The 21,062-nt window shown below is 40.8% G+C and overlaps 2 protein-coding genes across 4 annotated transcripts in view; one reads left to right on the top strand and one right to left on the bottom strand.

Annotated features, from left to right (window-relative positions):
- The window catches only part of VSTM4 (V-set and transmembrane domain containing 4), a 32,948-nt gene extending 26,702 nt beyond the window's left edge, over positions 1 to 6,246 (top strand). The window contains exons 8-9 of one of the 2 annotated variants that reach the window (XR_004241493.1): positions 1,823 to 2,293; positions 3,636 to 3,723. Coding sequence is in view for 1 of the 2 variants with exons in the window: in XM_032115872.1 (XP_031971763.1) it covers positions 3,636 to 3,761 (126 nt within the window). In the remaining variant the exon portion in view is untranslated. Of the gene's footprint in view, positions 1 to 1,822; positions 2,294 to 3,635 lie in introns of both variants that reach the window. The other variant, XM_032115872.1, reaches the window with a different exon arrangement.
- A 7,481-nt stretch (positions 6,247 to 13,727) lies between these two features.
- WDFY4 (WDFY family member 4) overlaps positions 13,728 to 21,062 on the bottom strand; it is a 124,638-nt gene continuing 117,303 nt past the window's right edge. For both annotated transcript variants that reach the window (XM_032115869.1, XM_032115868.1), the window contains exons 59-62: positions 18,383 to 18,565; positions 17,679 to 17,766; positions 15,332 to 15,443; positions 13,728 to 14,338 (exon numbers count right to left, since the gene is read on the bottom strand). In XM_032115869.1, the coding sequence (XP_031971760.1) occupies positions 14,272 to 14,338; positions 15,332 to 15,443; positions 17,679 to 17,766; positions 18,383 to 18,565 (450 nt within the window). In that variant the 3' untranslated portion in view covers positions 13,728 to 14,271. The remainder of the gene's footprint in view (positions 14,339 to 15,331; positions 15,444 to 17,678; positions 17,767 to 18,382; positions 18,566 to 21,062) is intronic.

Consider the following 21,062-nt stretch of genomic DNA (forward strand, 5'->3'; position numbering starts at 1 on the left):
GAAGAGGAATCATTTTGCATTTGCCAGAAGATACACTGGAAAATCATAACTCTTCCTAATTTATATTTTGGCAAAGTATATGTTCCCAAGATGAGAAAACAGACATACAAGATAAATGCTGTATCTAGGAATGCCACACTGGAATAGATCCTACTTGAAGAAATAATTTCAATATTATTTTAGAACAATGATGAAATTTTTTAGAAAAGGATGTTGTAGCCCTAGAAATCCCAATGACCTCCTAGATGAAGCACCAGGACAGAAAGAGAGGGGTGAATGGCCAGTCAATTGTTGTCTCTTCTTCTTCTGTCCTACCCTCTGTCCCACCTACAACATCAGTTATTAAAGTCACACCATTGTTCCAGAAAGGAAGTGGTGGCATGGGTCCAGGTTAACACTGCCAAAACAATATCCAATCCTAATGAGAGATGAAATCGTAAGAATTAGGTTGGTTTTTTTTTCCTGTCTGTTCAAAAAAAGTTGGTTTTGGACAAACAAACCAACAAAATTAAATTAAACGTGGTTGATAAATGAAGTGCAGAAGAGTGTATGGAATAAAAACCTGGCTACCACAGGTAACTTGAAGTAGTGTTGGCTCCCATGCACTATTATTACACATCCTTTGCTGAAAACTGTATACCTTTCACAATTTTGAACCTCCTGTGTGTTTCCTCATATTTTCAATCAAATTATTACATACTAGAAATATGCATAAGGGAAATTATTCTACACATTTTATGGTGTGCTGTTGCTTGTAGCAGTAATTGAAGTACCTTTTCCACTTATGAAAGTACTAATTTTATTTGGTTTTATTGCTTTTCTAGATGCAATTATTTATTTAGTGTGTTTTGGCTTTATTAAATTATGTTTACTATAGGAACATCATAAAAATGTATGAAAGCAACACATCAGCCACTACTGCCCAATGACTTGTTTTGGGGAATCTAGTGTTATTTTTCATATCCAAACATAATAGAATAAGGTAAGACTAAAGAGATAATCTACACTGGAAAACAATGCAATTTTGAGATAATATAATAAAACACCTGGACAATATGATTTCATAAATCTTACTTCTAAAATTTACATGAGCTGGGCGTTGGGGTGGTTATTTTAGGACATGTGGCATTTTCTAAATGGAAACATAACATGAAATATGATTAAACAATAAAGGGGAAAACATATACAGATTTAGCTTGCCCTGAACAACTGATTCCTACAGAACAATGAAAATATTTCTGCCTCAACAGATGTTCTGCATCAGACTTAGGAAATGTAGTGCTTTACTGTGGCAGTGACCAATATCTTTTCTTGAAAAGTTTTATCAGATTCATTTTTAGGAGGCTTTTCACATGCAGTGTATCATTATGCATTGAAGGTCTGATATGACACTGAAGCTGTCAGCAAAATTCCCCATACCTTCAAACAGAGGCTCAATATACTATCTTACTCTGAGAATAAAATATATAGCATTTGTTGGTGTTATTGTGGTGTCCACCCTCCATGTAACTCCTGTGTTTAGCTTCTGTACTACATAACTGAATAGACAGGCACATAGAGTTTTGAAATCTCAAAAGGAATCTTTAACTTAACATAAAAGCAAAAAACAACTGAAGTGCCTAGAAAGTGATACTAATTCTAATACTTTCAGGACAGAAAGAAAAGGGCAATATAAAAATGCATCACAGCAGTTGACCAAGAGTTTTTTCTAAGTCTTTAAGTCAGGGCCAGGATGGAGAGATGTCTTTCTAAACATTGTGGTTCAGTTCAATCCTAATACATTAACAAAGAAAATATGTGTGTGATTTTATTTCTGTTACAGTCAAGATCTGTCTGGATCCACAGTAATTCCTTTTGTCATTACGCCAGAGAATTCAATGAAAGCACGACATTTTCTGTGTTGTCAACAGCAGAGCATTTGATAGTGAATGAGGACCAGAAGTCGAGATCAAATAGGACTACGGATGGAAGTGGGGAGGGAGGGAAGACTGCGTGAACAGTGAAATGCAAAGGTGCCAGTCCTGCAGGCAATACCATGCAAAGGGCTTGGACTCACATTGCACAGATCAATTGACTTCAGTGACACCACTTGCAGCAGCAGCTGCACAAAGTATTTGACGATTTGATCTGCAGAGAAGAAATAGGATCAAATTAATGTTGGAAAAGTGTAAACTTTTTCACCCTGATGGAAACAACCTGAAATGAAATGCTGAGTGTGAGCAACTGTCATGAGAGGATTCCAGAGCAGTGCAAAGAACAGGAAGCAGGGGAGCACAGGGACTGATTTCAGAGGGTATTAGATGCTTATCTTTTTAGGCAGAAGACAATACAATAATTATTCAAACACATTTCAAGGAAACAGGAATCATTTGTGTTAAATCAGAAATAAATAAGCAATAAATAAAATGTGAAACTTTGGCCTTGGCAACTATATACAATTTCTTCCTAACATTTAAGTACTGTGTGGAAAATCTTGGTTTATGAACTTTGAGCCAGTTTTAAGTTTACAACTGCCAAAGCTTTTCGTAGTCTGAGAGATGCAACCTTTTCACGGCTGCTTCTTGTGACTGCAGAAATTCACATGGCTGAAACGTTTTGGGTTTTTTAATTGTCCTCTGCACTTCAACTTGAGGACACCAGTTACTCAGGTAGAACAAGTACTCAAGAAGATAAAGAACAAATTATCCAGTTCTTCACTTGCATATGACCACAGAGCTTCACCCTTCTTCAGGGAGTACAGACCTCAGTCTTCTACAGATTAACTGAAATCCATTTCAAATACTGAGGGTCTCACATACAATTCCACAGTAACTCTTGTTTGTTGGTACATTTTCTGGGTGAATTAGACATGAACAACCCACTCCCAACTGTGAGCAAAACACACACAGGAGCACAAGACAAGATTTTCCTCCTCTAAGCCACCTGAGTCTGGATGAAGTCCCCAATAGCAGAAGGCAGCTTCTGCCACCCACAAAAAAATTTCTTCAGTAAATTTTATTGACCATCTCCCTTAGCTACATTTTATAGTTGTAAGTCAAACTCAATCACTGTAATACAGCAGACAGTTTTGGTGGTATTGCCTTTTTTCTAAACTCTGAACTCATCTATAGCTTGGCAAAAGTGGTGAAATTCCAGTGGAATGGCAGTAATTCTATCCAGTTTTTTCTGCCTTCTGTGTATTTTTAACATTTTTTGGTTCTGTTAAGAAATATAATGAGAGGCTCTGTGAGTGGCTGTGATTAGAGATGTAACTGGTCCAAGGTTTACAGCTGGAAAGCAAATCTGGCATATATCTTTCAAATTGTGAAATCTGCAATAAATAAAATTGGGAAATTTACTATTAAGGAGGCTGAACAGTTTGCTAACACACATCTTTCAAGTCTCCAATATTTGAATTGTCAAAATGTTCAGTGTTTGTGAAATTAGAAGCAAACCCGAAAATCCTACTTATTCCTGTTTCCTATTTTTAATACTATTTTTATTTCATCTTCTAAGAACTAACCCTAATGCAGAGTAAACGGATTAAACACGTAGTAGAATTACAATGGGGGGGAGAAGAGCTATAGCCAATTTTATAAAATATCTACATTCAGTGGTAATGACATTATAACTAATTTGTTGGTTCTGTCTTTCAGCCAAAAATCACAGAGGAGAATTTAACATATGCTGAACTTGAACTGATGAAGCCGATTCAGGAAGCCAAAGGCATTCCCAGCATGACGGTCTATGCACAGATACTCTTTGAGGAGAACAAGCTGTAACAGTTCATGCCTGTATAAATGTCCTTTGTCTGTGTTCTATTTAAATCTTGCTGTGCTGTTTATTTATAGAAATCATACAAATGTCCTTATTTTTTTATTTCCATTCATGCACTTCTTTTTTCTATGAAACTTTTAAACACAATGTAGTTGAAAGTAATCATAGAAAAAGCAGCTGGTCAGCAAGTGACGTCCCAGAGATACCCTTTGTAGTGTTCTATACCCCTGTTGGAAATGGACTGAAGTTCCACCTGGGGCATTTTTAACACTAGACATTATTCCTTCTTTAATGTTAATGTGGTGAGTCCAGCTGCAAACATCAATATCTTAGCAAGCCTTAGGAGGGCTGGTTGTAGGATCCATGCCCAGCAACCTGCTCCTGAAGGAAAAGACCACTGACCAGGAAAATGGCCACTTTAATGCATTTTGTCCCACCAGAAAGATATTAACCCAGTAAAGCTGAGACTTTTTTCTACAGCAAAGGAAAAGCTAAAGTAACTTTTTCTGCTTTTTTTCCTCTTCTCCAGAAATAGTTAAAAACGTTTGTGTTCTATGTTTTCAAATTCCCTTTCTAAATGACACTGTCTTTAAAAAACTTTTATTACTTTTAGTAAGGTGTTTGAAATAAAATATTTCAAAATAATCTGAAAGAAACATTTATAGATAAACCCCAATGATTTAAGGAAGAATATTCATAGCTTGGAAACATCTCCCAGGATCTGATTTTTTAAAATTCTGATTAGGAATAGGAAAAACTGAGAGAACCAGGACACTGCTTTTGGTCTTGGTTTAGTTTGGTGTTTCCAAACCTGCGAAAGTTTCCTCCTGTAGCCTGCACTGCTGAGCTGCTGATCTAGAGGAAAAAATTACACAGCTTCTCCTTCCGTATGGAACAGACTCTGTAATGCCCTGCTGACTTTGGAGTTATTTCTTTGGAAAGACCCGGGCTTAGGAGATAGGGAAATGAGCCTAATGTGAGGATACAAAATAACATTCCTCTTTCTTTACCTCTTGATAACTGAGAAGGCATTCTCCCTTTTCCTTTGACACACATTGATGGAAAATGAGCTATTCTGTGCCATCCTGGGCATTTCAGTCATGAAGAATAGCTGGACTGCTGTTTTCAAGCTCATGTATCTTCAATGTCTAAATTTCCCCAAAGCTCAGGGAGAGTTTGATACCCAACATCTTTCAGCTCTTGGGAAGCTTTAGCCCTTGAGTAACTGTGCAGTCCATGGAGATGGAAAAGCATGGGCTCTTTAGGTCACCATTGGGTCATGGAGATCTGATACTTGGTGTGTGCCAGGTCTTCTCCAGGTCTGTGAGGGAGCCCCATGACAGGCTGCTCATTCACCAGTATTTAATGTGGATTTTGGAGTAGCACTTGCAGGCCTTGAGTTCTGGAGTCACACCTAAGATGGTCCAAGTTGGTTCTTCCTTTACAGGTCACAGCCTTTTAGTGATAGAACAACTTCTCATGAGGGTTCAGAGCACAGCTGGGAATCATCACAGGAGCACTCATGCCCTTGTTCCTGTTCCTGCACGGGAGTGCAGGAGAGGAGGGCAGGGGGGACAATTCAAGGATGGGGACATGCAACCAGGGGACAGAGCACATCACTGCCTTTTGGAGGGTTTCACCAGAATAAGTGAGTCTGTATAAACTGCTTTTCAACTTTTTTGAACAGTGGTAGAGATTAGGCAGCACACATAATCTGTTACTGTCTAGCCAGGATCTGTAAATATAAAATGCAGTCACCTGCTTCCACATTAGATAAAAATTTATTCTATAAAAAGAATTTAAGAAAAGCTTATCAGGTTGACCATTATGTGCAGTACTAATTTTAATTCTATTTCTTCATCAGAACAGTTGTTGCCAAACTAAGGTCAGCTTTTATCGGTTTATAATGCTAGGAATTATTTGCATTTTTAATGTTTGCATTTGTGAGCTGTCAGTTTGTTTCACCTTTGCATTATCCCAGGAGTTAATCACTCACCAAAAGGGCATGGTACTTCTTCCTTGTTCTCTGATCAGGTGTTGGACTTTCAGTGACAACAGCAATCAACTCATTGACCAAAACCAAACTGGTGCTAAGGAGTGATTCAACATTCAGGGATCAATTTTGGAACAGCCAGTTTAACTGATTATTCAGAGAGGACACCTGTTATGCAGACAGCTGTTCAAGAAGCCTTAGAAAAATATAGACATGATTAGTTGTTACTTTGGAATTAAAGATAAAATCCTAACACATTAATTATTTGACCACTTAGATGTGAAAACTTTCAAGTTTGGTGACAAACATTCCTTTTGCATACAACTGGCCATTGTGCCCATTGTTCCGAAGAATCCTCTACTGTATATTTATGCCCAGCATGTTAATGAATACCATTCTTTATGTATTAATATCCTATATATTCTTGTGTATGTTTGATATCTAATTGCCCAAAATAATAGTTAATTGAACTGAATAAATTACCTTTTTTTGTAAGATTTTTTGTCTCACTCTCTGCAGGATTTATTGCTTCCTAGAGAAGGATATTGCTTCCTAGATTGAAAGATATGCATTTATCTCTTACATAGCATTTAGAAAGTCCCAGTATTTGGAATTGAATTCTTCATTCTGCAGAAAATTCCAGGCTTTTCAAATGTTTGGAACTGACTTCATATGGCAGCAGACAAAAGAAAACATCATCCTGCAATTAACTGCACATCTGTAAGTATCAAAGCAACCCACTGAAAGACTACAGAGAAGAAAACTTCACTGAGTATAATAGGCTTCAGTGTGAGAAATGCAGAATAAATGGATTTAGCTCCTTCTAACAGGAACTGCGAGGCCAAATTAATGCCTGGCCTAACTCTCTCTGGCATCAGGAGAAAAGCAGCAGACCTGAAGGTGGCCCACAATTCTGTTATGACAGGAGTTCCCATGAAGACTCTTAGTACCTTATTAAGCAGCAGTTGGAGTCTGCTGAGTCACACTATTTTGGTTACTCCTGCTGTTGTCATTGGTAAAACATGGCTTTGTGCTGAAATCTTAACAAATACACCTCTATTAGCTTCACACCAATTTAATATCAGATTGTTAAACGTTAATGTACTGCACCCTATAGCTTTAAATAGAATTAGATATGTTTACAGCTTTGGTTAAATGCACCTTGTTCCTCCACATTAAATTTTATTACTAGAATTCTCCATCAGCAAATAGGAGTAAATCATATTAGTGTCACAGACTGTGTAGGGGTTGATTCTGCAGCCCAAGGAAAAAGTATTTTATTATTCTTTATTACAACTTTCTAATTGGTAGGTGTGGTCAGCATGTCATTATCTCTGCAATTGCAAGCAAATTACTTGTTTTAGTATAACTGTAACATAATTGTGGAGTTCTCTTCATTAAAAAGTTCAATAAACTTGTGTCCTTAGCCAGGGTTTGGCCAGGTTCTGATAGCATAGGACTCAGACCAGGTAAGTTTGCATTTGATGTTTAATTTGTAGGTTAAATTTTGCTTTTTGAGAGCCTCTCCAAAACACCTCTGGTGAGTGACATCAAGATGCAAAGATCCTTTTTGGCTTCAGTCTAACCTGCCAGAGTAAAAGATGAAATTCCTAAATTTCATAGTGGTCGTCTGAGTTTTCTACTCTAATGTGAAATGTACTCATTCCATTTGCATTGTTCCACCAGCAGGTTTGATTCCATTTCACTACCTTACTTGGGCAAATCAAAAGACTGCATATCAGTGGAAGACTCTTGCATAGATATTTCAGGAATCCTCCCTGTCTTGGCATCCAATTATTGCGTCTCTCTTGTTCCTTACCAGCACTGCTGGGCTCTTTCCAAACCCCACAAAGGGCTCTTCAGTCTTTGACCACTGTGGTCAGAAATATTCTGGCAGCCCTTTGTGAGCATCCTGCTGAGATCTGCTCAGGTTTTCATTTTAGTACCTAACAGAGCCAGTCACTGCAGCTGCATTTCCCTGCTGTGAGGATCTGAGACATGATCTGTGAGGATCTGCGACCTGATCTGTGAGGATCTGCTCCTGCATCTCACACCAGGGAAGTAGGAGGTCACGTCCACAGAGGCCCCAGGCAATCTCACTTGGGTTGTGGTCCTGGCTAAAGAAAAACTTTGAGGAAAGGGACTGGTTTGGTTAAACACAAGCTTTCCCTCATGGACTTAATTTAAGCCTTGTTAAAACCTATCTGTCTGTAGCAATATTTTGCCATAAGGAAGTGAATGAGAACACAACAGTGCATTAGGGCTTTGCACATAGAGGTGTGACAAGACAAGATCACCATTGGGGCTTTTGCCTTCCTGCTCCAGGCTGGCATCATCTTGGGCACAGTTAACAGCAGTATATAGCTACCCACAACCCTGCATCTTTCCTTGAGAGATTAGCCGTTGATACTTTTGGATCACCCTCAGGAATGAAGAGGCCTGCAGGAACTGCTCTGACTGCTAAGACAAACTGTCTCCTGACACTGGGGAGGGTGGATGACCACAGCACAGAACAAAGACATCACATAAAATACACAGGGCAAAAAAACACACGGGGATGGGCAACAGCTGTCACTTTCAAACATAGTAACTGGATGCATGTCTTCCCCTTACCATGAAAGCAAACAAGAAGTCACTGAATACTGCTCAGTGGTGCTGCACCATTTCCTCCACCTCTGATTCTGCCTCCTCATAGGAACTAGAGTGCATAAGAACTAGAATGAAAAATGCTCAGCACTGCCTGTGAAGGGATTTTTCAGGCACCCAGTTAAGCAGCTTTACACATCCCCTTCCCCTGAACTAGTCCTGTGGGGCTGAAGCCAGAGAGAGTTAGGCCAGGGATTAATTTGGGCTTACAGTTCCTGTTAAAAGAAGGTAAATCCATTTATTCTGCATTTCTTACACTAAAGCATATTAAACTCAGTGAAATTTTCTTCTCTGTAGTCCTTGAGTGAGTTGCTTTGTTACTTAGAGATGTGCAATTAATTGCAAGATTATGTTTTTTTTCCTCCAGTGATGTGATCTGACACTATTAAATCTAGGTGGTCATTGCACAAGAAAAGTCAAGAATCATGGCCTAAGTGCTCAGATCAGAGGAAGGTCAGCAATTTTGCTAGCTAGCCATTATTTTCTACATGGCACCTCTTCATCTTAAATAGTCCTGCTTTGCAACTGTACTCTGCTCTCAGAGGAAAATATGCCCTTCAAATCCTCAAGCAAACATAGCTATGCTCACTTCTACCTCTACTTCCTCCTTGCAGAGCATAAGAGGAACTAACACAAAAGCCAAAATTAGTAAATCACCGTGCACATGATTACAGCAAATGGCAAAGGCCACTCCTATGTATCACTATAAAAAATAACGCTAATTGGAACGCTTTGCAATTTCCTGTACAACCCATAATTAGGTTAGATAAGAAACTAGCAGTGTCTAAGTGCTATAAATGTCTAAATTAAGTTATTTTGAAAGTGCTTGGCACTTTGACATTTGAGAGTTCAGAATAATTGGGGTATTGAAATAAAATTGCTTCTGTTATTTAAAAGGTCATTATCTTCTTTGGGTAGATATATAAGGACTGTTTTCTACTCTACTGAGCTGGTCTATTTGGTTCAATTAGACCTGCTTCAGTAGATTTCCAGTGGGCCTCCTCCCACTTATCACAGTCCCAGCACTGGCACAGGGAAGGGCCTGTAAATATACAGCCCATATATGGAGTATATATTCAGCTCATAATCAGGCTCTGAAGAGCCCAGAGCTTCCCCCACAAACACCACAGGCTGCTATACAACAAGGTGGCAAATGAATCCTTACACAACAAAAACCACCAAAGCTGGCTGAAGCCAGCCTGCCAGGCAGGCAAAGGCTTTGGAGCAAATCAGGATTTCACCTTCCCAAGCAAATAATCTCATAGTCTGGCAGGAGTTCTGGTTATTTCCATAACACTAATGAAATTCCTTGTTTACAATGTCCATGGTCGCACTGTCACACAAACATATGCCTTTTTGCTTGCTTACTAGATCTGATATCTGCAGTGTGTCTGTGTGATACTGTGTCAGTCAAAGGTGGGAACTTAAAGGACTGCATCTTGATTGCATTTGATTTTGGTCAGACCAGGAGTTTCAGTAAAATAAGGAGTATAAAAACATGGACATTAGCCAAGGAGATTTAGCTTACCACCGCTTCTCCACTTCTCCACAGCCAGGAGTTGGTAGGGAATGGACAGAGGCACCAAAGAGCACTCTCACCATCCACTCCTGTGGCTCACTTCATGTGCTCCCCTCAGAAGAGCAGAGCATCCCACCAAAACTGGAGATATGGGAACAGGAGTTTTTGCTGTCCCTTTTGGCCAGGGAGCATATGTGCAAGGGAGAAACAAAGTCCTGAGAGCCTTGTGTCCAAACTGAACAGTTTCTGACCTGAAACAGGGAAACTTCCCATGCTGCTGTTGCCCAATGACTGCACTACACCAACAGCCTCCACATGCATAGAGCTGCACCACCTGAATATGAAACACATCAAGTGGTTGCTGAACAGAGGCACCACTGTCCCCATCAAAAGGGCTACATTTGCTCAGCACTCACTACAGCAAGTATTACTAATGGTCAGTAATATTCCAATGTCCTGCTGAAGGCTGCCTGGTTCTGAGTACTACATTTCCACAAGACATTTAACCCTAGTGCAGGGAATAAGGGTGAGCCCTTTTAGATGAGCCCTTTTAAAAATTTCATGTGCCAAATTTGCATGAGCCTCCTGATTCTTGGGAAGAGCTCTGATTACAAACTGTCTGCAAGGCAAAAAGTATAGAGAAGGTTGACATTCCTCCACAGGAATTACACCACCTTGTACCCTCTCACACCCCCATCCCCTTCAGCCTGGTTGACTTTAATGACAATAATTGCAATGCACGTCTGAACAGTGATACCAACAACACAACAACTGATCCCTGAGTTGAAAAGAGTAGCACATAGTGACAGACACAGGGAAAATTTTCCTGTGAGAATTACAGATTTCCTTGCATAGATATCTCAAAAAAGTTTTGAGTAAATTCTTTTTTATGAGGATGCAAAGGCCCTGCAGTGCACAGGCAGATATTACTTCATGAGTGTTAACTAGCCTGCAGAATGCTAGAGATCAGGCACTACTTAATGCTCAGTGTAATACTTAGGAGACTTCTGTTGCTGAACAAGGAAGCAAGATAGTCTATGCAATAACCAAATAAGTGTAATTAAGGCATTTTAGGGTTTATGGTACTCAATTAGATTAAACTGGTTTTTAAAGTCGCATAAAGGTTGTGCTGTTCCACATTTCTTCATTTCCCTATAGGGCAGAGTTAAAACTTATTTCTACATTTCTTATCCTAATGGGATTGGATTTCTTTTAAGGATAATTCTCACCCTGAGCAAAAGTTGGTTCTGAGATAATTATAACACTGTGTTGATTTTTCACGCTGTTCCACTTACAGTAACAATGGAGTTGTGCTACAAGTATTTGCTGTGGAATTGCTCTATTTCATTTTTCAAGCATATTCTAGATTTGCTACCCCTACATCCCAAGCATGTGTCACATCAGGATACTCACAACTCACAGCACTACTGCCCCTGACCTAGCACCAAGGCTTGTCTATGTATCAGTGAAAGTCACCTCCACATCCAGAGCTGATGGAATTTCCTGGACATTTTCATGAGCATTCATAATTTACCAAATATCCAGGAGACCAAAACAAATGTTAAAACAGGTAGTTGCAAGAGGGTTGGTTTCAGGTGATCCTTCAACCACTTACTACAAATTTTGAGCTAAAGCTTCCTGTCCCAGAGACTTGCCTGTAGGAAAATGACCAGGTAGCACTCTACCACTGTCACACACACTGGCTCTATCAGGCCTAGAAAATTTGAAGACTGCAGCATGCTGACATTTGTGCCTTAACTCTGCAGTCTGAGTCGTGCTTTTAGTACTCACAGTATTTATTTCTTCCCATGATTTATGTCATTTGGGAAAAATCTCTAGAGCTAGAGAAGAACCCAAAATTTTCTCAACCAAGCATTGTTAGACAGCAAATCATTCCTAATCAGAACTTTTACCAGATGAAATTGCAACCCACTTCTATTCATCTGCCTTTTATATTCTCCCAAATTGCAGCTCCCTGAAAATGAGGAGAAGCTTGACTTGGGAACACATTTAACGTGCTGACTTCCATTCACACATGCACACTCTGGACCTGATCTCTGTGATTCAAACCAGATGTTGCTGAAGCAACTGTTGAAGACTTAAGAGAGCTGATGTTAGGCACAAGGAGATGAGCCTGTCAAATGCATACATGGCCAGCCTACAGCTGGCCTCTTCTTATACCAAACAAAGCCAGGTTGATGTCTAGAGTACTGGAGCCATTAGTGCAGCTGCCCAGGTTGCAGAGTGCCACTGCCAGCTCTAGAACAGGGAACATCTACTCTTGGCAAAGACAGGCTGCAGGAAAAGGCTAAAAGAGGAAACAATTTGCAAGCTATTCAAGATGCTTAGAAGGTAAATGAAAACACAGGTAGTGACCTTTTTTCACCACTCTTAATCACCTTTACCATAGTTCAGTAAAGCTGTATTTGCAGGAATTTGACAGGAATCTAAGTCTTTCTGTCCACGTATCCAAATCCAGCTTATTTCTAAGGAACGTGCAGAAGGAAGAGGAAAGAAGTACACTTTTGTTGACAATTGACCTTTCCCCAGTCCTCAGGAAAAATAGGCACAGTCCACCTTTGCTCCATAGGGCTACTTTGATTTGAAAATATTGGTGTGTTTTGGCCTGTTTTCAGTGTATGTTTGCCTGAGCCCAGAAAGATTAGTATTTGACTCATCAAGTCATGCACTTGGAGGTCAGAAAGGAAGACCAGGCAGGACATCTGTGTAGACATAATGCAGATTTCCTTGTATGCCTGCATCATGAGCTTACATCTAATTACTGCATTTTCCACAGGCAATTACCTCACTCACTATGGTGGTGAGGCTGAACCATGGCGGGGTTGGGGTGTGGACATGTCTCAGCACTCTGTAGGGAATGAGGCTGTTTGCTATAGGACAACATTCAGCAACACAATTCAAAAGAAGAGTCAATAGCTAAGCAGTGTCCTGTAGGAAGAAGAAAGTTGATCATGTAATTAAAAGAAGACTGGTAAAAACCTGTCTTCTACTCCAGATTCTTCCTAATGATGCTGAAGAGCAAGTCTCTAGCACCAAGATTTTGGCATATAGTGGTTCCGCATGTTCCTCAACCTCTGGCTGTCCAGTGCAGCACACATGGAGCTTCACTCCTGCAGTGCTGACCAGTCCCAGTGCACTGGAAAACAGGGATCTGTCTGCCCGAGGGTGTGTTTGGTGGTATGAATAAAAGAGCCTTCATGGCCATAATGTCCTTCGTGTTCTTCCTGGCACTGCTCTGACCCAGTCTGTGTGTTCAGGAAGCTGCTCTGCCTGTGTGGCTGTGCAGACCTTCTGTATGTGAGGTAAGATATTCAATCTCTTCACCAGGTCAAGGAGGAGCAGAAGAGAAAGGCAGTTATCAATTTAGCTCCTTCCAATTATGCTAAAATGTTAAAGAGGTTGATTTTTCACAGTTTCTCCATCCCCACTAGGGACACAAATGGCACTTAAATTTATTACACTATAGTCTCAGCCTTCATTTACTACAAATACTCACTTTACCATACAGGGTTGTGGAGGTAAATCCTGAAATATGTCTAATATACTGATCTTCCAGAAAGTATAGGGACAAGGTTAGAAAGAAGACAGCAAAGAAGGAAAATGAATGAATATGTTGACCACTGTGTCAGATTTTCCTCCTCACCTATTCCATACATTTTGCCTGCTGTACTATAAAAAAAAAAGGTCAGAGATTAGGCAACATTGCACCATAACACACATTCACAGTGGGGCTGGATAAAGGCACCACCATCAGCATGGGAATTCCAACCTTCACTTTGTAAACAAAATAGCTTCTCAAAAGGCATGCACACATTTTTATGCAGATTCAGGGAGGAAGGAAGTGTAAGAACAGAGATATTAATATTCTTGCATGTCAGTGAAGAACAAAAATACTGCAACATACTCACTTAACACCTGTTTGAACCCTGAGTATTTTTTTATCTCATGATATTAAAAATACAATATGTTGTCATTATTAAGCGTCACTGCTCTTTGGCATAATCAAGGCAGTTTTATTTGCTAGATAATATTTGTGAAATACAATGTATTATGTCAAATTCAGTATCTAAAATAACATTTTAAATACAAAAGTTTTCCCAGGACAAATACTACAAAATCTCATTGTCTATGTGCATATCTGTCAGTTTCTCTCGCAACTTTGGGGTCCAGTGTCTAATTTAAATTATACTTGACTGCCAGGCTCAGTCCAACAACTCCTTTGAGATTCAGTCTCCAACCAGAGGCTTCCAGTTTCTCTGATTCTCTCATGCTTTGGAGGGTAATTTTTCTCTCCACCCAAAAGGCTGAAAAAACAAGAACTCTTGGCTATTTCTTCCTACCCATCCACAGACCAGCAGCAGATTCTTCCCCAGTCATCACCAACTAGGAGCTTGGAGGAATTTCTTGAGAAGGAAAGAAGAAGACAAAGAAAACCATGTTTAAGAGGAAGACACAGGATCAAGGCTTTTTCTGTGCAGCAATTAGGAGGATGCAACATTCACGGCTGTACATTATCTTTAAAGTTAAAATTGAAGACCCATGTTAGAGAATATTCAAAGTTTGGTACTTCAAAGACTGAGCTTAGAATTGGGTCCAAACTTCCCTGGAGTTGACTGGGCTAGTTGTGGACAATTTAACCAGATCAGAAGCTCTTACCCTTCTCTGAGTTTCTACGGATGTTAAATAATCTGCTGTCCAGATTCAGAATTCAGACTCGTTAGCACAATGTCATGGCTTCAGCCAATGAAATCTCTGCTGCATGCAGTGCCACCAGCACTAATGAAACTAACCCTCACCCCAAACGTTCCCCCTTTCAATGCACATCAACATCACACTGACTGCTCTAAAGCTGAGCATGCAGAATGCAGGAACATTTTATCAACTGTCAAAATTTCAATACTTTCGGAGAAAGAGACAGTAACTGGTTTACAGTACGTTGTAACATCCTGGAGAAGGAGATAACAACAAATATTACAGCCAGATGACTGTGGGAGGGGCTTGAGTAAACTAAAATACTGCTGGCTCTGCAGACTGAGAGGAGTTGAACAAAGAAGTTGTCCTTTGGCCAAAAACTTCCTGTTCACATTTTAAGGAGACAGTATCTCCAGCAACTCCTACGATAGGAGTTATTTCCATGTTGCAGAGATGGTGTAGCAGCTACTGAGTTCCACAACTATTCTGGCCAAAACTTTGCTCCTGGCTTGTCTCCTGCCTGTCCAATGACTACCCCAACATCCTTCATTAATGTACCTAGCCAGGCCAGCTTCTTGAGCAGCTGCTTTGGCTACAAGAGGTCCGACTGAGCTCCCACAACCCCGAAAGCGAAGACCAGCGGCAGCCTGGCCCCAGGCGCCGCCGCAGGGGCCCCAGCCGGGCAGCGCCGGCAATGGCCCTACCTGGACACGGCCAGCGCCGTCACCGCCGGGCTCGTCCGGCTCGCTTTGCCAGTCAGGGCAACGCTGGGATTCAGTTCCCGACAGAGAACAAGATGTTTTCCACCCTTGTTACCTGTTGTGTGGTTTAAAAATAAATATTTAGAAAGCGTCTGGGGGGCAGCAGGGATGGGATTGTTATTATTTACGGTCAGCAAGTTGTTAAGTTGAGAACAAATATATTTAATCTTGGCCTGTGCTGTTGCAAAATAGGCCCATCCCAATTTAATTTGTGGCTATGATAGTTACATGTGCTGACGTGCGGCTGTATCAATTGTGTGCTAAATTGGATTTGTGTATTATTGCTTTCTAAATTGCATGCCTAGTTCAGCAAAATTGTTCATCAGTTTTCACTGGCTCTGTGCTTAATAAGATGCCCCACAATACTTTGCTGCCAGGATATAATACAGCCCATAATTGCCTAGTAAAAAGAAATTACATAAAGCTCTGGTATTATCAACTTATCTAAATCTGCTCATAACAGAACCAATAATTAAATGCTGTGAACATTTCACATACACACACATACATACACACGCACACCTAACAACATAACTCAATCACAGTTACTCTGGTCTTTTTAATGACTGTGGTTTGTATTAATTTTATTTTCTTTAATGCGCAAAATGAGATGTGGGAATATTTGGTCATTTAAAATAATTCTGAAGTCATCTGAATAGGTTAAGGGAGTATGACCCTGCTTTGATTACACCTCTCAACTCTTTAATAAAGAATGCTGTTCCTGTATCCATCTGAAAACATGCAGCCTTATGTGCATGTGCAAACAGGTGTTGTCTCTACACATCACCAGATGTGGGGTCAGAACATCTTTTATGGTCCTCCTGGGAAAAAACCACAAACAAGAGTGTTCCTCTGTGCTCCCATGGATGGCTTTTAAGCCCTCATTTAGAAAACTCCTTAAGATATACATTTTACAAATAGCTAAAGTATCAGTCTGTTAAAAAACATGCATATGCAGTTATGCCTGGAAAGACCTGCCACAGGAAGTTTTAGACAAGAACTTCAGAAATTCTTATGTCAAAGTAGACTTTTTAATGGGTAAAGAGAATCCACAAAATGACTACAGAATACCACAGAGATTTTGGAAAGAATGTTAGGTCTTTTGCTTTGACTTACTGACAAAGCAATCTTCAATTAGAGATGAGAACAAAAACAAATATGAGGCTACCACAACCAGACTATCTCACATCTGGCATCTCGGATGTTCTTGCACCTTGCCTAGAAAAATCTGGCTCTGGCTGCTCTAAGGCATGACAAAAGGTTTGATAAGCATCTGGTTTGGCTGTTATACATACAGAGGCATATTGGAAATATTTTCACATAGCAATCTAAGTAATGTTGATGCCAAGTTCCATGAACAGCACTTTTGAAGATCTCTGTGGTAATGCCCAATTACTGTATAGTATCTTCTTTTTTTTTGCAGATGTTACATCTATAGCTCTATATTTATGCAAATTGTGTGCCTAAAATTGAAGTAATAGAGAATGTCTGTAATGAGGACCACAGAAAATAAGTGGAGTAAATTATACATAATAACACCACAATTCCTTTATCTTAGAAAAAGCGCTGGGAAAAGAAGAAAGCTGTGCTATTTAGGATGTGCCTTTAAAGCGTTCTGACAGGTTTCAGCTCCTGTATTTGTTGGAACAGAGAAGCGAGCTTGAGTTGTTTTTAGTACCAGTAAGCACCATAGTCCCACGATCTTATTAACCTCAGCTCTGTGAGAGCTCCATGGTATCAGCTTCAGCTGCACACAGCCTTGAATAAACAGCTCCAAGCACTAGGGCCTGCTGCTGGCCTCCCACCAGTTTGAAGGACCTCTGACTTCTTTTAGGTGGCAAAGACAACAAACTTCTCTGATCCATCCCTGAGCAGGATCTGGCACTGCCCACTCTGACATGATGCCAGGATATTTTAGTACAGGCCATCAGCAGAGGTGCCAAGGCAGTGGACTTGCTGGAGCTGGGACTATTTCCAGCCATTGGTGTCACAGGTTTATGCAGAAAGGTGGTCTTCTGAGGTTGACAGAACCCATGAGAGAGCCTATGAAGAAGCTTTCAGCTCCATCCAGGCAGGATGTGCCCTTGAGATGGCAGGCTGAGGTGTGCTCTGTCTCCAAGGTGGGGCATTTACTACCCACCACTGCTGCTGGTCACAGTAACACTGCACCAGCTGCCCATACCATCTCCCCTTCACACCACTGTGCTCACACCCCCTCTCCTCCTCACAACCAGACAGGGCTTGCAGCACTGGGTCACACTGCAGTTCACTGCCCACCCTGTGGTCATACCTGTGCCACCCGGCTCTTCCCTCACGCCGCTCCGGGCTCTCAGTCCAGCACCTTGCTCTGGGGTATTGGGGTATTCGGTCTTCCACAGCTGTGCCAGTGAGGGGGTAAAAATGGAAAAAGCATGGATTGTAACAATGAGAGAGAGATTCAGCTCCTGCTTCCCAGCAAGGGGTGGGAATTGGACTTCTGACACCAGAACAGGATTTTGCAGTTGTCTCCCCCTCTGTCACTGTGCTGCAGGGTGTCACACTGGAGGAATGTATGCAGGGAGGTGGTGGGGTTGCAAGGCTGGCATGCTATTGAAAATCCCAGTAACCCATGAAGTTCTCCTACCAGACTGGAGTCAGAATAAGCAGTGAATTCCTACTCATGAGAAAGTATGACTTAATTAACGGAGCTGTGAACTCTCAGAACCATATTCAAACATATTTCTGAGGAGTGATAGAATTTTTGCTTTTAGAATCACCCCAGAATGGACAGTACATTTTCAAAATTCTCCCTGAATGGCAAGAAGTCCCCTGCTCAGGAGGATAAAAGTTGATAGGAAGCAAGTATTTCACTCGGATTTTCATTTTCTGCCCTCTGCTGCACTGTTAAGAAAGTGTCATGGGCTTTTATTAGCTCTGTCCCTCCCTTTAGAATACAAAATTCTACCTCCAGTCTACAATGAATCAGGATTCCTTTCCTCTCTCCCATCCACCTACCCTCACCACTCCATCTGTGCTTCCTGTGATGACAATACTGCGTGTGTCCCAGTCCATCACTTCAGCAAAGCAGCAGCAAACAATGTGGCAGGTGGGGCTGCAGGCAGTGCTGATGCTTGTGAGAAGCTGGCCATTGACTGTCCACAGGTACAGGTAAGATCCAGCACAAGAGATAATGTCACCCTGTAACAGAGCAAGAGGCAATGTCTCAAACTCCTACACTCATCCTCCTCATAACTTTTAAATGCTGATTAAAAATTGCTGACTTTCTCTGATTTAAATTCTGACCATTGTTTTTCTTCTGGGCGGATGATATAAACCAGACAAAGTAAAAATTACTTTTTTTCTTTCCCATGAAAAATCCTGACATTTTTACATCACATAAACCTGAAACACCATCTCAGATTTAGCAAGGTAATGCAGAAAAAAAGCTTTTTTTCACATTTTTAAATGAAAACATATAATGAAATATTCCCTATTTTCCATAAAATCCAGGCTTTTAGTAAAAAAGCAGACTGACAGAGTGGCCTAGCTACTGTCAGGGACAGGGGCTGTGCACAAGCAGTGCCTAGCATAAGTTCTGGGCCAGGACTAGTGCTCTTGTAAGTCGTACAAATAAGCATTCCCTGAAACAAGGACATGGTGTTCACCTGCTTAGCTGCGAAGCCTTTGGTGATTTCACAATCCTCCTCTGCCCCTCACAGGGAGCTCACTGTCATCGCATTTCTACACTGTGTTTTGCATTTGACCAATGACCAGCTCCGCATCCAGTGACCTGCACTTCTGATGCAGAAAACATCCTCTGCACTGAACCTCTCCCCTCCATTCCATGCAGGTCCTTAACCAGAGACTGCTCATAAGGAGCAAATGCCCTTAGGGAAACACACAGAACCAAGAGCCAATGCTGCAATTGTAAATGATCTAATCAAAAGTGCATTTTGATCAGGTTATTAATTGAAATTCTACCTAACCTTTCCACTCTTGATGCATACTAAGAATCAGCTGAAAAGAACCTCATCAACATAGTCATCTGATTCTGGTAAAGGACAGTGTGCCCTTAAATTAGCAGCATGCATCTGGTTTAAGTCAACTAACACCTTACTTCACCCCTGTCTCATTTGGGGCCAGGGCTCTTTACACTGCTGGGCAAAATTCTGGAGATAAAAAATGATAGCATGTTCAAAACAGAGTTGCCAATAATTCAAGAGATTAAATTTCAGCTACCTTATCTGCATGAGAGTACATGATGTCCAGGCATTTGGCAATGATCTACAGCACTTTTCAGGTCTGGACCAGAGATTTAAAACTAACTGAAACAATTAGTTACAGTAAGCTTTTACAATCTTCCTTAGTTTATAAACTTTTTGGGACAGTTCTTATTTTGTGTCTACATGACACAAACGCCATGAGGTTTGGATCTATAGATGGAAATTCTAGATGCTCAAGCAACTCCAACCATCACATAATGAAGAGCTGTATAGGGTTCTTATTTCGCAGAATTTTTTTCCTTCGAAACTTTGCTTTGAATAATTCTAAATCTTTCAGGAAAAAAAACCACTTGCTACCAGTCATGTAATTTTGTGTCAATCAAAATAATGCAGCACAATGGAAAACTTTTTTCTATTTTCACATATAGAGAATTAAACAAAAATTACATTTCATAATTAGGTGTTCTGTTTTGCTAACATAAAAAAGAGTTTTTTCATCCACAAGGTATGGACCCCTTACTTTTTTTCCTTGAAGCTTCAGTCATATTTTTCTAAGGTTTTTGCTCTTTTAAATGAACTTTTCTATAGACTGTTATCCAAACAGCTTAACCATTTGCACCCCAATAAAGTGGAGATCAGTCATTTGGATCAGTCATCAGACTGCTCCTGGCAGAGACCATCTCATTTTTGGGCAGTTCCAGGAGAGCAGATACCAACTGAAAAGGCTCCTGTACTGGCTCGTACATGCAACGGAGAGAACTCTGTCCCCTGGGATCTCGAGCAGCATTGTGCCAGCCCACCTCCTCATTTCTGAGTGGCACTGCTTCAGCTCACTTTGTAAGGGACCACCAAGATATTCTGAGCTGGCCTGCTGAGGCCACTGGCCATTTTACAGTAACCAGGACTGCCAGGACTGGGAGCTGAGCTGGCACTGAACAGACCACTTAATTCCCACCCTCAAAATTGCTAGCCATCAGACTGCATGGTTAATAAAGCTCTGATATGAGATGACTGTTTTGGCACAGACTAAGTAGAGAATATCTGCCTGGTTTCTTACTGCTGTGAACTCAATTTGGCCTTTGTACAATATCCAGGACTGGATTCAACCTTGAATTGTCTGAGCCGGTGAAACCCTGTTCTAGTATATTAGCAGAGAGAGAAAATACAAATATGAAAGAAACATTTTTGGGATGTAAAAGGATGGGGAAAAAAATCTCATCCAGAGTGTTTACAGTAAAATCCAATACAGAATATTTTTCTATCAACATGCATGCAATTCTGGCCAGGCACAGATTTATACCCACTGCTTTCAGGAGCTCTCCCCACACCTGGGAGTAGAAGGGAAAGGAAAAAGCCAACATTATCACTGCAAAGGTGTAAGGCAGTTGTCAGCTGAGGTGGCAGAGTGCAGCCTAACATTTCAGCTGCACAAATGTGCAGCTCAGATGTGGCTCTGCTGCATGAATGCCAGG

Source organism: Corvus moneduloides, chromosome 8 (assembly GCF_009650955.1).
Source record: "Corvus moneduloides isolate bCorMon1 chromosome 8, bCorMon1.pri, whole genome shotgun sequence".
In the NCBI taxonomy this organism is placed as follows: Eukaryota; Metazoa; Chordata; class Aves; order Passeriformes; family Corvidae; genus Corvus; species Corvus moneduloides.